General features: G+C 37.8%; 1 protein-coding gene across 1 annotated transcript in view; it reads right to left on the minus strand.

Annotated features, from left to right (window-relative positions):
• Positions 1 to 6,337: 6,337 nt before the first annotated feature.
• Positions 6,338 to 16,396, minus strand: part of EPHA3 (EPH receptor A3) — a 225,425-nt gene continuing 215,366 nt past the window's right edge. Inside the window, exons 16-17 of the mRNA XM_030456308.1 lie at positions 8,137 to 8,292; positions 6,338 to 6,701 (exon numbers count right to left, since the gene is read on the minus strand). Coding sequence (XP_030312168.1) covers positions 6,596 to 6,701; positions 8,137 to 8,292 — 262 coding nt within the window. The 3' untranslated portion in view covers positions 6,338 to 6,595. The remainder of the gene's footprint in view (positions 6,702 to 8,136; positions 8,293 to 16,396) is intronic.

The following is a 16,396-nucleotide window of genomic DNA, read 5'->3' on the forward strand; positions in this document are numbered from 1 at the left end:
TTTAAATGTGCTTTTGTTTTAAGCATCATCTCTTTTTATTAAAATGATATTCTGTAGCTAAAAGTATTACTCTACCACTCTAAATCCTAAGTGGGAGGAAATGTCGACACTGAACATGACTTATGAGGAAAAAAATCACAGGCAACCCTAAATATCCGCTGGAACTCCACATAGTTAAACTTGCATATCAAGAGATCAGAAATGAAAAGTGCAGCAAGGCAGACAACTATCACTTCAACCTTTGAAATAGTGCTTTGCCTTTAAATATTGTTGCAACCATTTCCCATCCTAACTTTTGGGTGCTGTAGTAAGTTGGGTTATAAGCCACAGTGGAAAGACATTCCCTTTCACCAGCACAGAGAGGAGTGGGTTCAGAAAGATGCTTGGTGGGCACAGCAAGAGATGGAGAGTACCAAGGAAAATCTACAGGAGGAAGAGGTGCTGTGACACACAAAACTTCTGTGGTTTGAGCCTAATTTTTCACCCTGTTGAACTGCATGAGGGAAGATGGGAGCTCAGAAAGTAATGCAAGGGAAAAGAGTGGACTACCTTGTGAAAATAAATCACTTCAAGCTGTAAACTATACCCAAGGATTCATTTCTGCTGCATGGGGTAGAGGCACGACAGGAAAATTCTTATAACCAGCAATGCTTATTTGAATGTCTGGTCAAACTATGGCACAAAGCTACCAGACCTCTATTCTATTTTCCATTTTAACAAATTGTTTTTAGCATATAAGTGGGTTTTTCTGGTTCCATTTCAGCTCAGTGCCTTAAAATTAAATGCTATATTCTGTTCTCATACAAAAGCAGTCAGACTAAATGATTGCTTTTCATTCTAGCAGGCCTCATGCCAGGAGGAAAAATCCAGCTCCATGCGGAGGGCTGGGCTGTAATGCATACATCTGCCTGTATGCATTTTATTTTTGTTTTACAAATACAAATCCTAGGAGTCAGAAGAAGTGATCAATGCATTCAAATTTTCAGTCTGTGAGATTCACTATACAACAGAAGGGGCGAGTCCAAGGGTAGCCACTTGCCATTCTCTTGGACAAGTCACGGAGTTCAGGCAACTGGAGAGGAACAAAAATCATCCTGACCTTTAAAAGGGGAAGGAAGCAGAGCCAGCCAATTATGGAGGAGGTATGCTAACCTCAGATACATACATATATATATACACACACCACAATACATATCAAAGCAGCTGGAGGATTACAAGTTCTTCAGAAACCAACTAGGATTTGTCAAGAATAAACAAATCATGTCAAACCTGTATAATTTATTTCTGTGACAGGATAATCTAAAACCTAGTAGATGTAATTTGTCTTGTCTTTAGTAAGACTTCTGGTGCTATCCCATGTGACATTCTTATGAGCTACCAGGGGAAACACGGGCTATTACAAAACCACCGTAATGTGAAAGCAAAGTAAGCTGAAAAATCATATGTACTGAGTACTTTTCATCTACCAGAGATTTTCTGGCCATTTGAAAAACATAACAAAGAAGCCATGAGAAGGCTGTTCTATGCATTTTGTGCTGTTCCCCACTTGAATTAGTAATCAGTGTGAGAAGCCTGTACATGGTTACATGTGTGAATGAATCTAGGCTGAGAGAAATATTTGTATGAGAAATATTTTTGAATTAGGAAAATACAGTTCATTAAGAAAGGCACAAAGAATTGGACTGAGAAGCTGAAAAAAAACTGAGTGCACACATACATATGGGGAATTACTGGCCAAAAAAGGACAGCTTGGAAAGGATCCGAGGTATTACAGTGATTCAGAAATGAGGGGTAGTCAATAGCATGGATATTTGTCTGAATTAATGGGGGTGGTGTATTTGAGACAGCAGAAGTAATTGTCTCATTCCATTTTGCACTGCTTTTTTTTTTATTTTATTTTTTATATATATATATATAGATAGATAGATATATTTTATATTATTTATTTTTATTTTGCATTAGGCTTTTTTATTGGTATATATATCTAGGTCTGGGCATATATATATCTGGTCTCTCCTTCCTTAAGAAGTAAATTACTAAAAAAAGGCATATCCAAATTTATGCAATTGATTATCAGCAATTTATTCCTCCCATATTTGAGCTGAGGCATTGTGATGGGCTGCAAAGCATTTGCTTGTCCTGCTACTGTGTGAGTGAATTTATTCTACTGGTGTTCCAGCACTGCTTGTGAATATTAACAACATTTTACAATAAATGCTACAATTATAAAATCATTAATATCCACCATGCCCTTTGGGATATGTATACAATGTACTAGTAACACTAAAGGGATGGAACTCAAGTCAGTGTAACGCAGCTGCTGAAATGAAACCTATTCAAAATATAATTAGTTTGCAGGATGCATAGATTTGACTTAGAGCTGCTTCCCTGTTGTTGTTCACATATAGCATTGAAGCCACTCATTAGAAGTTAAAACAACACCATATATACCCACTGTATTTAAGCATATGTACCACTAACGTTATGAACAGGTGGATTTCAGATCAGCTGTTGCCATTTAAAGTTAAGTCCCATTTTTATCTGTATACTTCTGGGTAGCTCTTTTGCACAATTTCCCTTTCCATTACAGATGGCATGAAAAAATGGCAGGGGAAAAAAAGAAAAAAAAGTGTGCTACATCCATGTTCACAAAGTTTATCAACTTACAGGCTCCAGGACAGCTGTATCATTCATTATGTTGCACCAGTAAGCAAAGTAATACACAGAAGCATGCAAAATCATTTATGGTACAGAAGGGTCCTGTAACTTTACTCCTCAAGTAACTTGCAGATATTCAAACCACTCCTATTTTTCTCAGAAGATGCAAAGTCGAGTTGTGTGTTGGCATTTTCAGAGCCACCATACTTTAGTGAAGCACATAAAAGCAGCTTGGTAGGGACACAACAAAACAGGAAAAAAAAAATGTTATCTAATACAGATACTCAGAGGCAAGAAATGTACATGGGGTTAAATTACAGTATGCGGTGGGCTTTTTTATTTTGTTGAAAAGTACATCTTTTACTGGATTGAACATAGTAATAAGATTAAAAGAGGTTCACTGGCAAGGGAGGAAAAAAAGCAAAAGTTTGGAAATACTTGACACAACTAAAATAAATGACAGCTTTTTTACTATCCCATAGGCAGGCCGTAGTAGACAATGTTTTCCCATAACCATGGAGAAAAGTCTTTGACTGATGAATGTCAGCTTAGCACAAATGCTGGTCTGTTTAATTAAAACCTGCACTGTTTGTTTCTTTTTACAGATAATACAGGTAAAATCTAGCTTTCACTCTGAACCCATGCTTTAACACTCAGAATTTATCCATATTTAATTACAATTTTATCACACTAATCAAATAAATTTACTTTGTCCTCCAAGCAATCACCTCAGTATTCCAGTATGTAAAAAATACTTTCATTATGTTTATTATAAAAATATAAATGTTTCCACTACAAATCATTTTACATTAGTAAGAGGCCATCTACAATTGCACAATATATAATCTAAATGAGTAAGTAATGCTTTGAAATACAAGTAAAAGTAAATACATATTGCCAATCAAATCACATCTATACATTGCTTATTGAATGCTAAGTAACAGCACAAAACTAGATATGTTAACAGAAATAAATAAATTGGAAACTATATTTAAAGATACAAAACCAATAATACGGCATGTCATTTTATGAGTAATTGCATTTTGCTTGATGTCAATAACCAATGCAAGTCCTGTACAGGAAGATGGCCACACGAATTCTAGTATCTCTACTCCACAATGAAGAATTGTACACTGCTATGTATACATATGTACAAGGGGACAGGGAGTATAGGATGCTTGCAACCGAGGCCACTTACAGTACAAATCAACTTTTGATAAGGAGAGAAAACTAAATGTATTTTAAAACTCTCTACTCCTAACGGAGAAAACAAACAAACAAAGGAAAAGTAAAATTGAGTTTCTTTTTTTTTCCCAAGCATCAGTGAGATTAAATCTTTTATGCTGAGCATCCTCAAACAGTGGGCAAGGAACATGAGGTGATACTATGAAAAAATGGAGGGTGGTTGTTACAAAGTTTTCATTCATCATCTAAAACTCTTAAGAACCCATTCTGTGTTTTTAGAAGCATTTCACAGATGTCTTCCCACCCCCCAGCAACCTTTGCCCCTACTCTTCAGTGGCACAATAAAGCTGAAGAGAAATGTCAAGAGGAACAGGTTAAAAAAGTTGTCCCCACAAAGACAATGGATTTTTGTGACTTAAATTCACTAACAATGTCTGATATAGAGCAATCTCAAGCTGAAGAAAGATTCTGAATGAACTAAGAAATGGAAAATACAGCTTTTCTATTCAGTATGCTGCATTTCACAATAGATTGTAGCAGAAAGGAAATGTTCTTTACATCTTAAGTGCTTTATTTTCCTTTTTTTTTTATTTTTGATTTTCCATTTTTGTTACAACTTACTTTAAAGCTTACTCATTTTTCTTTCAGAAAATATCACTAATCATTACCCTGTGAGTGTGTTTCAATCCAAGCCCTTTACAGCATGCTCACTGACAGCCCTCATTAAGAAATCTCTAATTCTGTTTCTGTTTAGCAATGGTGATAAACCCCGTGTCTCTACATTTTCTAAGTCTTGTACCCATGAAGAACAATTTAAAAGCTGATTCAGCCATATAAATCCTAGGAACTGATTCCTCCCTTACTTAAGTGCCCTATACAAGGAGCTTCAAAAACCAAACCAGGAAAAAAAGCAAGCATGACTACTTACCTGCTTTTGCATGTACAGTGGAAGGCAATGTGCCATGTACCTATCTGCCTCATAGACAGCCTTACAGGGACTCAATGCTATTCACCAGAATTGGGTCTAGATTCCTGCCTGGCAAGCTGGGAATCAGTGTGGTTTCCACTACTGTCCAAAGCCTGACATCTGTGTGTCTGGAAACACATCTAGAGTGTTAAGGATGCTTGCCTGTACATAGCATAAAAAGTGCCTCACACTGAGATTTAAATCACTCATTTTCAGAGTAAAGAGCAATGCTCCAGGGCAGCACCTTAAGAGTCTGCTACTGGGAAGATGCTGAAGATGGGGGAAGGCTCTCAACTCTCGCCCTCCAAGCTCCTTTTTCTATTAGGAAACTTCCACCTACAGATGGGCTCCTTTCTGCTTTCTTTCAAGGAGCAGGTGCCTAAGGAGCCTGTGCCAAAAAGCAATAGGATAGCAACACCTGGACAGATGACTTCTAGCTCAGCCTTAGGTAAAATTACAAACCAAACTCCCAATTCACAAGCTTCAGTCATTCTCTTAATCCATCTACTTATCCTTGGCTTCAAGTCACCATCTCAGTGTAACCACCAGTGGCTGCCCACACAGTAGTACATCTCCCAGTTCCCAGCAGCAGGAACAGAGATAGAAACCAGAAATGCGCCACTGCTCAGGGAACTCAAAAAGTATTCCCACTTAATGCTGGATGCAACCATGACTGTTTTTTATGTTTGCTAGGCTAATATCCACCTGTGAACTACTTTGAAATGGGGCTCCTTACTTTGATAGGCCTTTGGGAAGTAAATGAGATGCATGTGCTTGACAGGGATGGGTGCTGATCTAGAGATTGATACACATGCAACTTGGCCAAAATTCAAGCCCAGATTAAAATACCACTCACAGCAAATGAAAGCAATCTCAACAAGTCCAGATGACTTGTCTAGTGTCATAACTGGAAAAAAAGACCATCTTTCTTTTCTTCTGTATTTCATACATAATATTGTGAGCATAAAGTCATCTAATAATTAACCCTCAAATGATTTCTTAGATTGAACCCATTAAGTTTTGATAACATTTGGCACTTGGCCACTATACAGCCAGGTTAAGGTATGTAAGCATAACTACAAGCAATAATGGAGAAAAAAAAGGAAATAAATAAGTCTCTTCAGAATTAAGACTTGTTACTATTTAAATGAACACAATTAGGAAAGCTAACATAATGGCGAAAATCTTTTCTCAGCTAACTCCAAGTCACTTCAAACTTCATTTCTGTGTTCCTTTCTGAAGCTGAAATCGTAAGTTACAATGACATTATAGTAAATATGGCCAGAGAGGTTGTGAGGTATAGTCCTCTATTTTCCTTGTTTTTAAAGAAATAAAATACCTGTTACAGATCTCTTCTGTATAAAAATACTGCAAGGCTTTCTCTCTTCTTGTTTGCTGTATAGATCAAATACACAGCTTTTATGTCCATAGGTTATTCATGTTATTCAGTCAATTTTCAAATGGCTCGAGGTTTTAGTATCACTGGTTTTTACTTGGAAGAATTTTTTACATTTTTTTTTCTTTTGAAACTTACTATCTGCATTAACAGTCAGTCAAGAGCACCCACCCTTTAGGATTAACAGATAGAAAACAAGTTTGCTCTTATTTTTAAGGCATTTATACTCAATATTTGAGTGTCTTAGTGGGTTTGAAATTTCAACCATTATGTTTCCAAAGCTGTTGCAAAAAACTTCTTTGAATTCTGCTGTTTACCAGCCATCACTTTTGCCCTGTGTCACAAGTTTTCTCTTTTTTTCCTCTCCTAAGCAACTTCATTTTGGCACCTTACACAGGAACAGGGTTGTTCTTTGTATGAGTTTCTAGAGCTTTGATACTGCTAACAATCTTCTTTTGAGGCCCCACAACTGTAACACCAACTTTCTTCATGTCACTGGAAAACAAAAAAGAGAAGATGTACTGTGTGAGTGACCATATCATCTCTGTGTTTCCTAGTGCTGAAGTGAGCAGTAGTCAACTTGTTCATCCTCATTTGGTGTGTTGGAAGAGCCTCCAGGTATGGCAATACTGCTGGTATTAAAAAAATACTGAGAGCTCTTGTATGAGAACAGCACAAGGCCACAAAAAAAAAAAAAAAAAAAAAAAAAGGTAAAAACTCATTTAGCCTTGTTGTGGTAGTTTATCTGGAAGAAAAGACAATAAAGCAGTACTCTCCAGGCAGACACACACTGGGATTTAGGGACAAAAGGTTTATTTTCTGGGCCAGTTGCATATTTTCAACTCCACCTTTTTTTTGCTTTTCCTGAATGGTGCTGACATCTCTCTGAGCTTTCTGAACACATATCTTAATTCTGGTATCAGCACTGAGATGTTAATTTTGGCTATGTGGCGAAGCTTCCAGCTTCCATACTGTTTTTCACCTCTTGTTTCTCCAGACTGTCCTCTGTCTCTTTGCTCCTTGTGCAACACAGAAGTGGCTTAACACTTATGAAGGGCTAATTAACCCATGGCTCACAGGAAATTTGGCATTCCTAGAGGATTTCTACACTGTCCCCAAAGGGTAATTTTAACAAAAAAAGCTTTAGCAGCCTTTTAATGGTTGCAATAATACACTAATTAACAGCATTGATGTGTTTAATTGTGGATACTGCAGCTGCTGCTTACTTCTTCATAATTTGTCACGTATCCAGCTAGCCCAACGGGGAGTCAAGATTTCCTTTGGCAGTAGAATTCATAACTGTACTTGATGCCTTTTCAGGTGCACTTCCTTATCATAAGAACAAAGAGGGATTGCATTTAAATGTAATAAACTTACAAGTTGCAAACTTTGAAGTTTAGCATGTTTAAATCTCAAAACTGGAGGCAGGAGGGAGTTCAGCACCTGAATAATTGTTAGCATGTAGAAGGAAAGCAGGTAAAAAGAGCTTGCACTGTCTCACCTGGCTGGGTGGAATGGCAGTAAAGAAAAAGATAGGCACACGTGCCAGCTGCAGAGAATCATTCATATAAAATTCAGAATACGCACATTCAACAGAGAAACCCCTAAGCTGTGAGTGAATGATGCATGGTGCTCCTGTATCAGAAGAAACTGGATGCTTCCTTGGCATCACTGAGAAAAAGGCATGGGATCCTGGCCTTCAAACAATGAGGAGAGCATCTATGTTTCCTACAAGTATATAGCAGCAACAACAGGAATTTACAATTGTCCGTTTAGGTACAAGAGTATCTTAGGTAAGGGTAAGAGTAGGTAAGAGTATCTTGGTTAAACACTGGAAATTCCATGTAAAAAAGCTACACTTCTGTTTATGTTTAAACTTCTACATCCAACTTCATCCAACAATGAAGAATGGTAGTCAATACAAACTTACTCTGTAGAAATCTTGGCTATAGTGTCACAGGAGCTGTACTCCACGCCTGTGAAAATGTCTTTGCACTGTCCTGTCCGAAAACCATTGAGCCAATCACCTGTTGTGCGGAAGGCTGAAATGTCAATGTTACTTTGGTCCAGGAGAAGATTTGATGGCCTGAAATAGAAAAAGAGTACCATGAAAGTTAGTGAGCAGGGATAAGTGTGGATTTATTTTGTGTCTAAACAGCACTGGCAACAGCAGGAGCTTCCAGGCTAGATGTGGCTCTTCTGCTCATCTGTGGAAATTATCTGCAGCTGAGGCCACCATGTTTACTCACAGCTCTGAGCAACACTGTATAACCATCTTGATTAAGAGCTCTGGCTTCTCATGCCCACATTTAAATCACTGAAGCATCATCAAGTCATGAAGTGTATTGTCACATTGCAATTTAATGTGAGAAGAATTAGCAAAACCAACCCTCATTTAGTTTACATTTATGTGATTCACCATTTCCCAAAAAACACACAAATGATGCACAGTCTACTGTCCAAATTGCTCATGTTGAAGCACACTCTCGACTCGAAGTTAGGCACATTGGTGGAATTTACACTTATCAAATGTTCTGCAGTCCACTGATAAATCCTAAATACTGCTACTAAGTTAGATCCACAAATAAGACACTAGTGGCTTTAAAAACATTGTACAGAGTCCAAAATTCAAATGTTAAGGGAATTTTTGAGACAAATATAGGTGTATGAGACCTGGATTCTGCAGTGTTCAGAAGCAGAAAGGAGGAAATGTTATTAAATACACTCACACAAACTCAGCATGCAGTTGCCATATTCGGTTTAAAATTGATGCTCATGCAAAGAATTAAACTTCCATAAGGATCACACTGAAATAGTTTAGAAGTGAGAATGGAATCATCTCCTGCATTTGGTACTCATGAAGGATGCTGAACTGACATGACACGCATCCAAGTTCTCTACTTAAACAAGGAAGAAAGCAGTAAGAAACAAACAAAACCAAATCAATGAATCAAAAAAGCCTATATGTCCATGCAACTTTGCCCATTTAAACATTTTTCCATCTGCATAAATCTACCTTGAAGCTATTGAAAAATAATAGCTTTCTGAAAAGAATGATTAAATGTAGATTTTTTAATCAAGAAGGAATATACTGCAACTAACCCTCTCTTTTTATATTGCAAATGGCAGAAATGGTAGCTCTCAGGTTGATCCAGAAATTTAGTTCTGTCTGGTAAGAGGACTTCACACTGGCATGACATCTTACTAATTTTAATTACCTTTCTCTCTCAGTGCTAATTAGCACCATAAAGACTTTCTTGACTAGTCAGATATTATAAAACATACCAACTCTATTTCTGCATTTTCCCCTCCTCTGACAAACACATGCCCATACTGGACAGGTTTTTAGCCTCCATTCAGAAATGTACATGCTTTATTTTAAGTACCTATCATAGGATTAAAAATTAAGTATTTGCTTAACTGTGTTACTATGATAGCCTGAGTCATGAGCACTGGAGGCCGAACTAGAAGATGTCCAAATCTATTAGCACTGCAACTTTACAACCTATCTCTGCCTCATAATTTTTTTCTCCTAGTGAAACATCACCTTCAAAACAGTCTGACGGCTACAGCTAAATCCACCTGAAATTACTTTTGTCACTGGAAAAAAAATTGAAAATGCAAGGTAGTAAGACTAACACCATAACTTAAAGGTAGTGATTCTGCAGTATAATAGGTGGATTACAGGATCTGGATTGTAAAACACCCTCTTTAGCCCAAATCCAAGCCACCTCTAAGAACTGGAAAAGAAAAAAACCAGAAAATTTGTAGTCTCTAAAGTGAAGAAAATCTTTATAAACAGCAATGAATTTAAGCTCATCAGCAGCCTAGAAAATCCAAATAAAACATTGCAATCCCAGCAAAAGTCTTTATTAAGTTTCATCAAGATTGGTAGCACTACAACAGCATGTTACTGCAGTACATCTGACTTGCACTTGGATCAGGAAACACCACATTAGTTAAGCCAAGACTTCTGAAGAACAATACAGCTTGCCAATACAGTAACTCTTACTATTTACTACCTACTAAACAACACCTTACACTTTCAATGTTTTGTCAATTGCTATCAATCAGCTTATTTCTTTCAGGATCATAAAATTAATTTAATATCTTCTTCCCTTCTGGGATCACAGGCCACAATTAAAGAGCTTGTTGGATGCTTGAAAGTCTTAACTTGAAAATCACAAATGGACATAACATCACTGTAGATTCACCATCAAATTTCACAATGATGTCTCTGATAGCACACTTTTTGCCTGACTATGTTCCCTCGGGAGCCCAGCCAGGATAATGTCCTGTGGCAAATGACCACGGCCACTGGCATCAACTATGGACCTTGTGTCCTGGGAGCAGATGTAATCAGAAAGAAAAGCAACAGAAAACACTAGAAGCCTGCTCTGCCCTCAGAACATTAAAGAAGCAAAAGCACAGCATGGCCACACTGATAAAAAAGCTGAGCTGAGGACAGAAGATAAATTGCAGTCTGTTCTCGAAATAAAAACAGATCTTGGACACCTACATACACAGCTTTAAACACTCTTCACTTTAAGACTCAGGTTAGATAATCAGGATCAGAATATTTTTATTCAGTAGCTGTATAGCCTGCATCTCCCTGGCTACTGTTTGTCCCACAGAGAGCCAATGCTTTTTATTTATAGTTTTCTGGGTACAGAGTCTGGAATCCCAAGACATTGCTAAGAGTATTTATGAAGTGTTCTTAGAGATAAAGCATGAAATTGTGTTTTGTTTTTTTTTTTCCCCCCCAGCCTAGTCTGTGTTTTCAACTTAAATCTAACAAAAAAGGCCTGATTCAAGAATCACTAATGAAATAAAAGTATAAACAAGTTGAAATAGAACAGGTCTCTAGGATTAGGAATTAGAGTGGTCCAAAAGAGCTTTTATGTTTATTACTTGGATCAAAGTATCATCAGGATAAAAATATGACCTAATTTTAATGCAAGTGACCTCAGAATAACCAGCACTGTAAAATATCATTTTTCTCCTTGTAGGATTCCAAACAAAAATTAGTTACTTTCCTCCTCAGAGAGGACATCTGGACAGTTTATCAATGAACAGGAATTCGTCTCACCGCTAAGAGTCAGTGATGGCTCCTCTCTTGCACCAAGGGAAAGCTGGACTTTCAGAGCATCTGCACACATTATTTCCCCCTGACCCAGCCCCTAGACAGAAGGTCTGAACATCAAATTGATGGTCTGGGTGATGTGCGCCATGAGCTCACACTTTACCAGACAAATTAGATGGGTTGCAATCCCGGCAGCTGTAAACGACGTCCTGCAGGGTTCCACCTGATCTTTTACAGCTTTTCATAAATCAGTACCTACTAGCTTCAGAAGAGAGTCGTTAAAAAGAAATCATGGAAATTACATGTTTGCTCAGGGGAAGTGAAATAGAACATTCCCCTCTGTCTTTTCTCCTCTCGCCTCTCTTGCCTTCTTTTTTTTTGGGAACCCTTTTCGCTTTTCTTGCTTTGACCAAACTATGATATACCCTATGGTGTCATCTTTTGACAGCCATGGAGCGTTCCTGTTCTGTTAATCCTGACTGTGTGTCTATCTACAGAGCTGTATTTACTGACACGCGGTGCCCTGAAAAAAAATCAGCAAGACTCAGGTTAGAGAGACAAATTTAACAGCAAGATGCCAAGTACGAAATGCTCTGCTGCTGAAAGCTTTCTCTGGATGTACCCATTAAGTTAACAGCTGGAATTAACCTTTGAGTCATCTGCAATAGCAGGGAGAACTATAGTTTGTTATCATTAGGACAGCTTTTTTCACAACACAGGCAAAAGCTGTCTCATATACTGCCTCATGTACTAATGACAAAGACTGCAGAAAATGTCATTAGAGCCCTCCTCAAAATGGCATGGAAATCTAGTCTCTGGTCAGCTACTGCCTGGCAAGAAAGGGACATGTTAACCTGTAAAGGCCAGGAAGTGAGACAAATAAAAGGAAAACGTCCTGCAACTTGTTCTGTGTGGAGGTTGGTATTCTGCAAATACACAGAGAAATTGTGCACACATGACCTCGGCCTTTGCATTGCAGTAGCCACTCTCTTTCCACCCCTTCCTCTAAGAAATGCAACACACCTTCAGGTTTTTTACTCTGGACTTCCCTTTCCACGGTCAGATTCTTTTAAACTGGAAAGCATTTAAAAATACAAAGGCAAATTTCAGGTGACTATAAGCTTCTATAGGAGGGAGCCAGGTGATGTTTGAAAATAAATTCTATGTGCTTTGTGATCATGTCAAGCTGAAGCACAGAATTCAGGTCTAACATGAAGGATAACTCCTATTTTAAGAAAAAGTGAACCAAAAACCAACAGCTGGAACAGAGAGCTAATTTTAGTTTTATCTTCTATAGCAAGCAGAATCATAAGCATACAAGTTTATCAATGGGAGACTAGAAAATAAATGACACGCTGAGGATAAGTAGAGTCATAGTGTTTACTTGATTATCCCTGGAGCTTAGAGACAATCTTTGGAGTTCCACCTCTTCATGCCCAGTTTTTAAGATGCCCTTAGCCAGATCTGTAACTTAGTGCCTAAGATACAATTCACTTCTTAGGATAGCACACCTGCTTTTCCCCATGGACTTCATACCACACTTGCACGCTCCGAGAACGTGAAGGTTGTAACTACTGTTTAAAGTCAAAGGAGAGCTGGAGAAATAAAGAAGGGTAATACAAATAACCAGTGGAGGAAAAGAATTCAGGTGAGGCTGCTGGCCTGATGCAATATGATTCATCTCTCTAAATGTCACCTCAGACTTCTCATTTTCTAGCTCCACGTTATCCATTGGCAAAAAACTTACCACATCTTCCTCTAGGCTGATGAACAAATAAAATTTGACCTTCCCCATAAGGCAGTTCCCCAGCTATCCCTGCTCCTTTAGCTGCCCATCAGAACATGGTTTTCAAGGGGCTTATGTATTTTCAGAATCCCTGTGAAGTAATAGAACATGCCTGGGTGTATCAGTGCTCCTCAATCTACTTTTTCCTCCCACCAAAACCACTGAAGGCAAAAAATGCCAGCATGTTACTGAAATGGTTTTCTTTCTATCACGACACAGCTTAAGCTGTGCTTTTAAGCTGTAGAAGCAATGTCATGCAGCCATTTCCTGGGATTCGTAGCTGGCCCAGAGACAGACTCTTTACAGCAACCAGTCATTACTGCTAGGACAGCCTACAGGCTTTTTAAAAGAGGGAGAGAAAAATGCCTCAGAGAGCTTTTAAAATGTCTTTCTGTCTTTTTGCATCCACCATTTGCTTGTGTGTGACTTGCCCTTATAGCTCACAACTGTGAGTTTCTACAAACCATGGATTTCTACAAACTTTGGCTACTGCATTCACAGCATCAGGCAATGGCTCCGTGCAGTTTATTTTTCCAGCATATCCAGCACAGAATTACCATTAACACTAACGAGGGCTTCACACTGTAAACCCAGCACACTGAGCTGAGAACAGCAAAACAAAATCCCCCGGAATTAGACCAAATGGCAAATGCTCATGATCAGGCCACCCGCTGATGGAGCTGCATTACTGTTTAAATTATACAGCACCCAATTTGGTCTGCTGTGAATTCTTGTTTGAGCTTCACCAGCAGAGTCAAATTAGAGGTGTAGAACTCAACATAGTTTTACTGTCTCTGCTAAACAGTGAGCCCCAGCAGCTTCAAACTTTGAAGGATCAATAGCTGTTCCCTGCCTGCCTCCAGCACGGTGTTAACAGCTGCTGGAAAATTCAGGTAAAAATAGGGCTTTTCTATCTCTAGCATGCTGGCTGACTGTTGTTCCTAAAAATCTCCTCAGTCTACCTCCTGGATTCCCCACAAAGCTCAAGCTACAATTAGACAGCAAGGAGTATAATTTACCATATTCATCCATTTTTTGTTCTGATTTGTGGTTAAGGTTTTTCTCCATAAAAATCACCATTTTCTGTGTAACAGACTCCAGAAAGAAAGCTAGTGTCATAGGCTTACATTACTCGAATTCCTTTAGAGATAGCTGTCCATTTAAGGACATGGATTAGATTATTCCTGGATTTTGAACGAGTCTAAAAATGCACAGACTTGCATTACACCTCATTCGGCCAAAGCTGGACCCTGTTGTTAATGCCTTGACAACCACAAAGATTAAGCCCTCTCTGAAATGCTGCTCCAAGTAAAACTGAAACCTCATTCCTTCAGCCCACCAGCTTGGAAGTTCCTAACAGGGAGAAGCAAACAAGCAATATTACAGTCGGTCAGCAATATATGTCAAGCATCTGAAGCCTTCTGACCTGAATGGCAAGAAAGGAGACTTTTCAACAAAATGTTCAGCCAACACAAACAGTCATTTCATTGCAAATATTATTACAAAAACAGAGCTTGAACTAAGCTGCTTAATGGAGCAGTCTAAATTTTTTATTTGTCCTGTTCACTGTCCCCGTTGAGTTCAATTGTCATAAATATCCTACTAAGCTAGCATACCAGGGAGTTTCTACCAAATAATCAGATTTTAAGGGAAAACAAACTTTGTGAGAACCAAACTTCAAATTTTTAATTGCAAATAATGACTCTGGGTGCTGGAGAGAAAACATGATGCTGGACTCCAGTACAAGTGTCACAGCGATGGAAAATCAAGTACACATTTAGCATCAAACACTTATAATCAACTACTTTCAAATAACAGGTCATCCAAAAGCTGCTCAAGATGATTAATACAGTGAATAATTCAAAGAACACATGAAGTTCAAGAAACCAGTACAGGGTTGTAAACAACTTGCTAACACACAGAAGAATGTACAAGGAATTATTCATACACATTTTCTAACACTTCTATATTTTCATCAGGAAGAGTAACTGACCCTGACCCCTTAAATTTCCCGGACAATTCTGAAAGAATTTCAGTTATGCTTTTTCTGAAAATAAGTGACTTTCTTGCTTTCCTAGACTTAGCTGTAACAATGGAGATAAAACTCATATTTTAACTCTAAATTTCTCCATTTAAATGGAGTCTTCTTCTAATATATAAAAGAGATCTGAAGCCAAATCTACCTCCAGTGCTGCAGTATAATCAAAAAACAATTTGCTTTTTATTTTTTTTTAAATATAGTTATAATGTCATGAATTACCAAAAGAGATGTATTTTGGGGATGAACATAACTGTTCATAATTTTTTTTTTAATTGTTTATTCCCATAGTCAGGCATTCTGCTTCCTCACTACAGAACTGGAACTTGGAAATGAATGAAGACATGAAATTTGTATTAAAGTATGGGATACACTGTCTCATGAATGAGCTCTTTCCAAGATCTGTTCCAAGATCACATTTTGTAAACTTCAGTTCCAGAGCCTTCAATACAATCCTAAGTTTTATCCATATACCTTAGTTGTCATTCAGAAACACAAAGAATACTGTATATTCATTATTGTATATGTTCCTTGTTCTGAGAAACAGAAATTTGTCCTTACATTTTAAGTTCTACACACTTTGCATTGTTAGCATGCATAATAGTCTTAATTTTGAAATTAGCAAAAATATAATTTAAATGTCTTTTTATTTTGGTAAGCATTATTATTTCTTAAAATCTGATTTGGTTTCCCTATTTGAGAATCAACTTTTCACTTTTTTATGTCTATTCAGAAATTCTTGAATAATGTTAACATAAAAGGCAGACATAACTTCTCACATTTTGCAACATATGACATTTATTATGCTATCCAGACTAGTAGACTTGTGGACTAAAATCAGTACTTGAAATTACAGAATAAAACTTAGCTTCAGAAGCCTCTACATGGGAGAACACAGAATCTGATTTTTAATCCTTTGTAAGTACCTTAAAACCAAGAATTGACTGGAAAGCAGCTTAGCTGGCTGATGCTACAAGCAGCACTTGGAGAGCAGAAAGACTGGTCTATGAAGAGCAAGAGAGCCAGCCCTCTGTCCTCCCTCTCTTTATGGAATCAAACGTCTTTAAAGCCATGTACTGCTTTTGCTGAACAAACTCACTCTTTTTCTAAAGGTAGCTCCATGCCAGAAAAAACAGACGCTGAATCCTATTAACAACTGTTGGTTAGTCTGTAAGTAACACCTTCATCTTCATAGGTTTAGGGCAAACTTGCTAATTAGTCTGCCTATGAGGAACGTAATTTAAATTTTAAGAGAGACAGAAAAGTTAGCCAAACAAAATGAT

The sequence above is a fragment of the Calypte anna genome, chromosome 1 (assembly GCF_003957555.1).
Source record: "Calypte anna isolate BGI_N300 chromosome 1, bCalAnn1_v1.p, whole genome shotgun sequence".
NCBI classification, from domain to species: domain Eukaryota; kingdom Metazoa; phylum Chordata; class Aves; order Apodiformes; family Trochilidae; genus Calypte; species Calypte anna.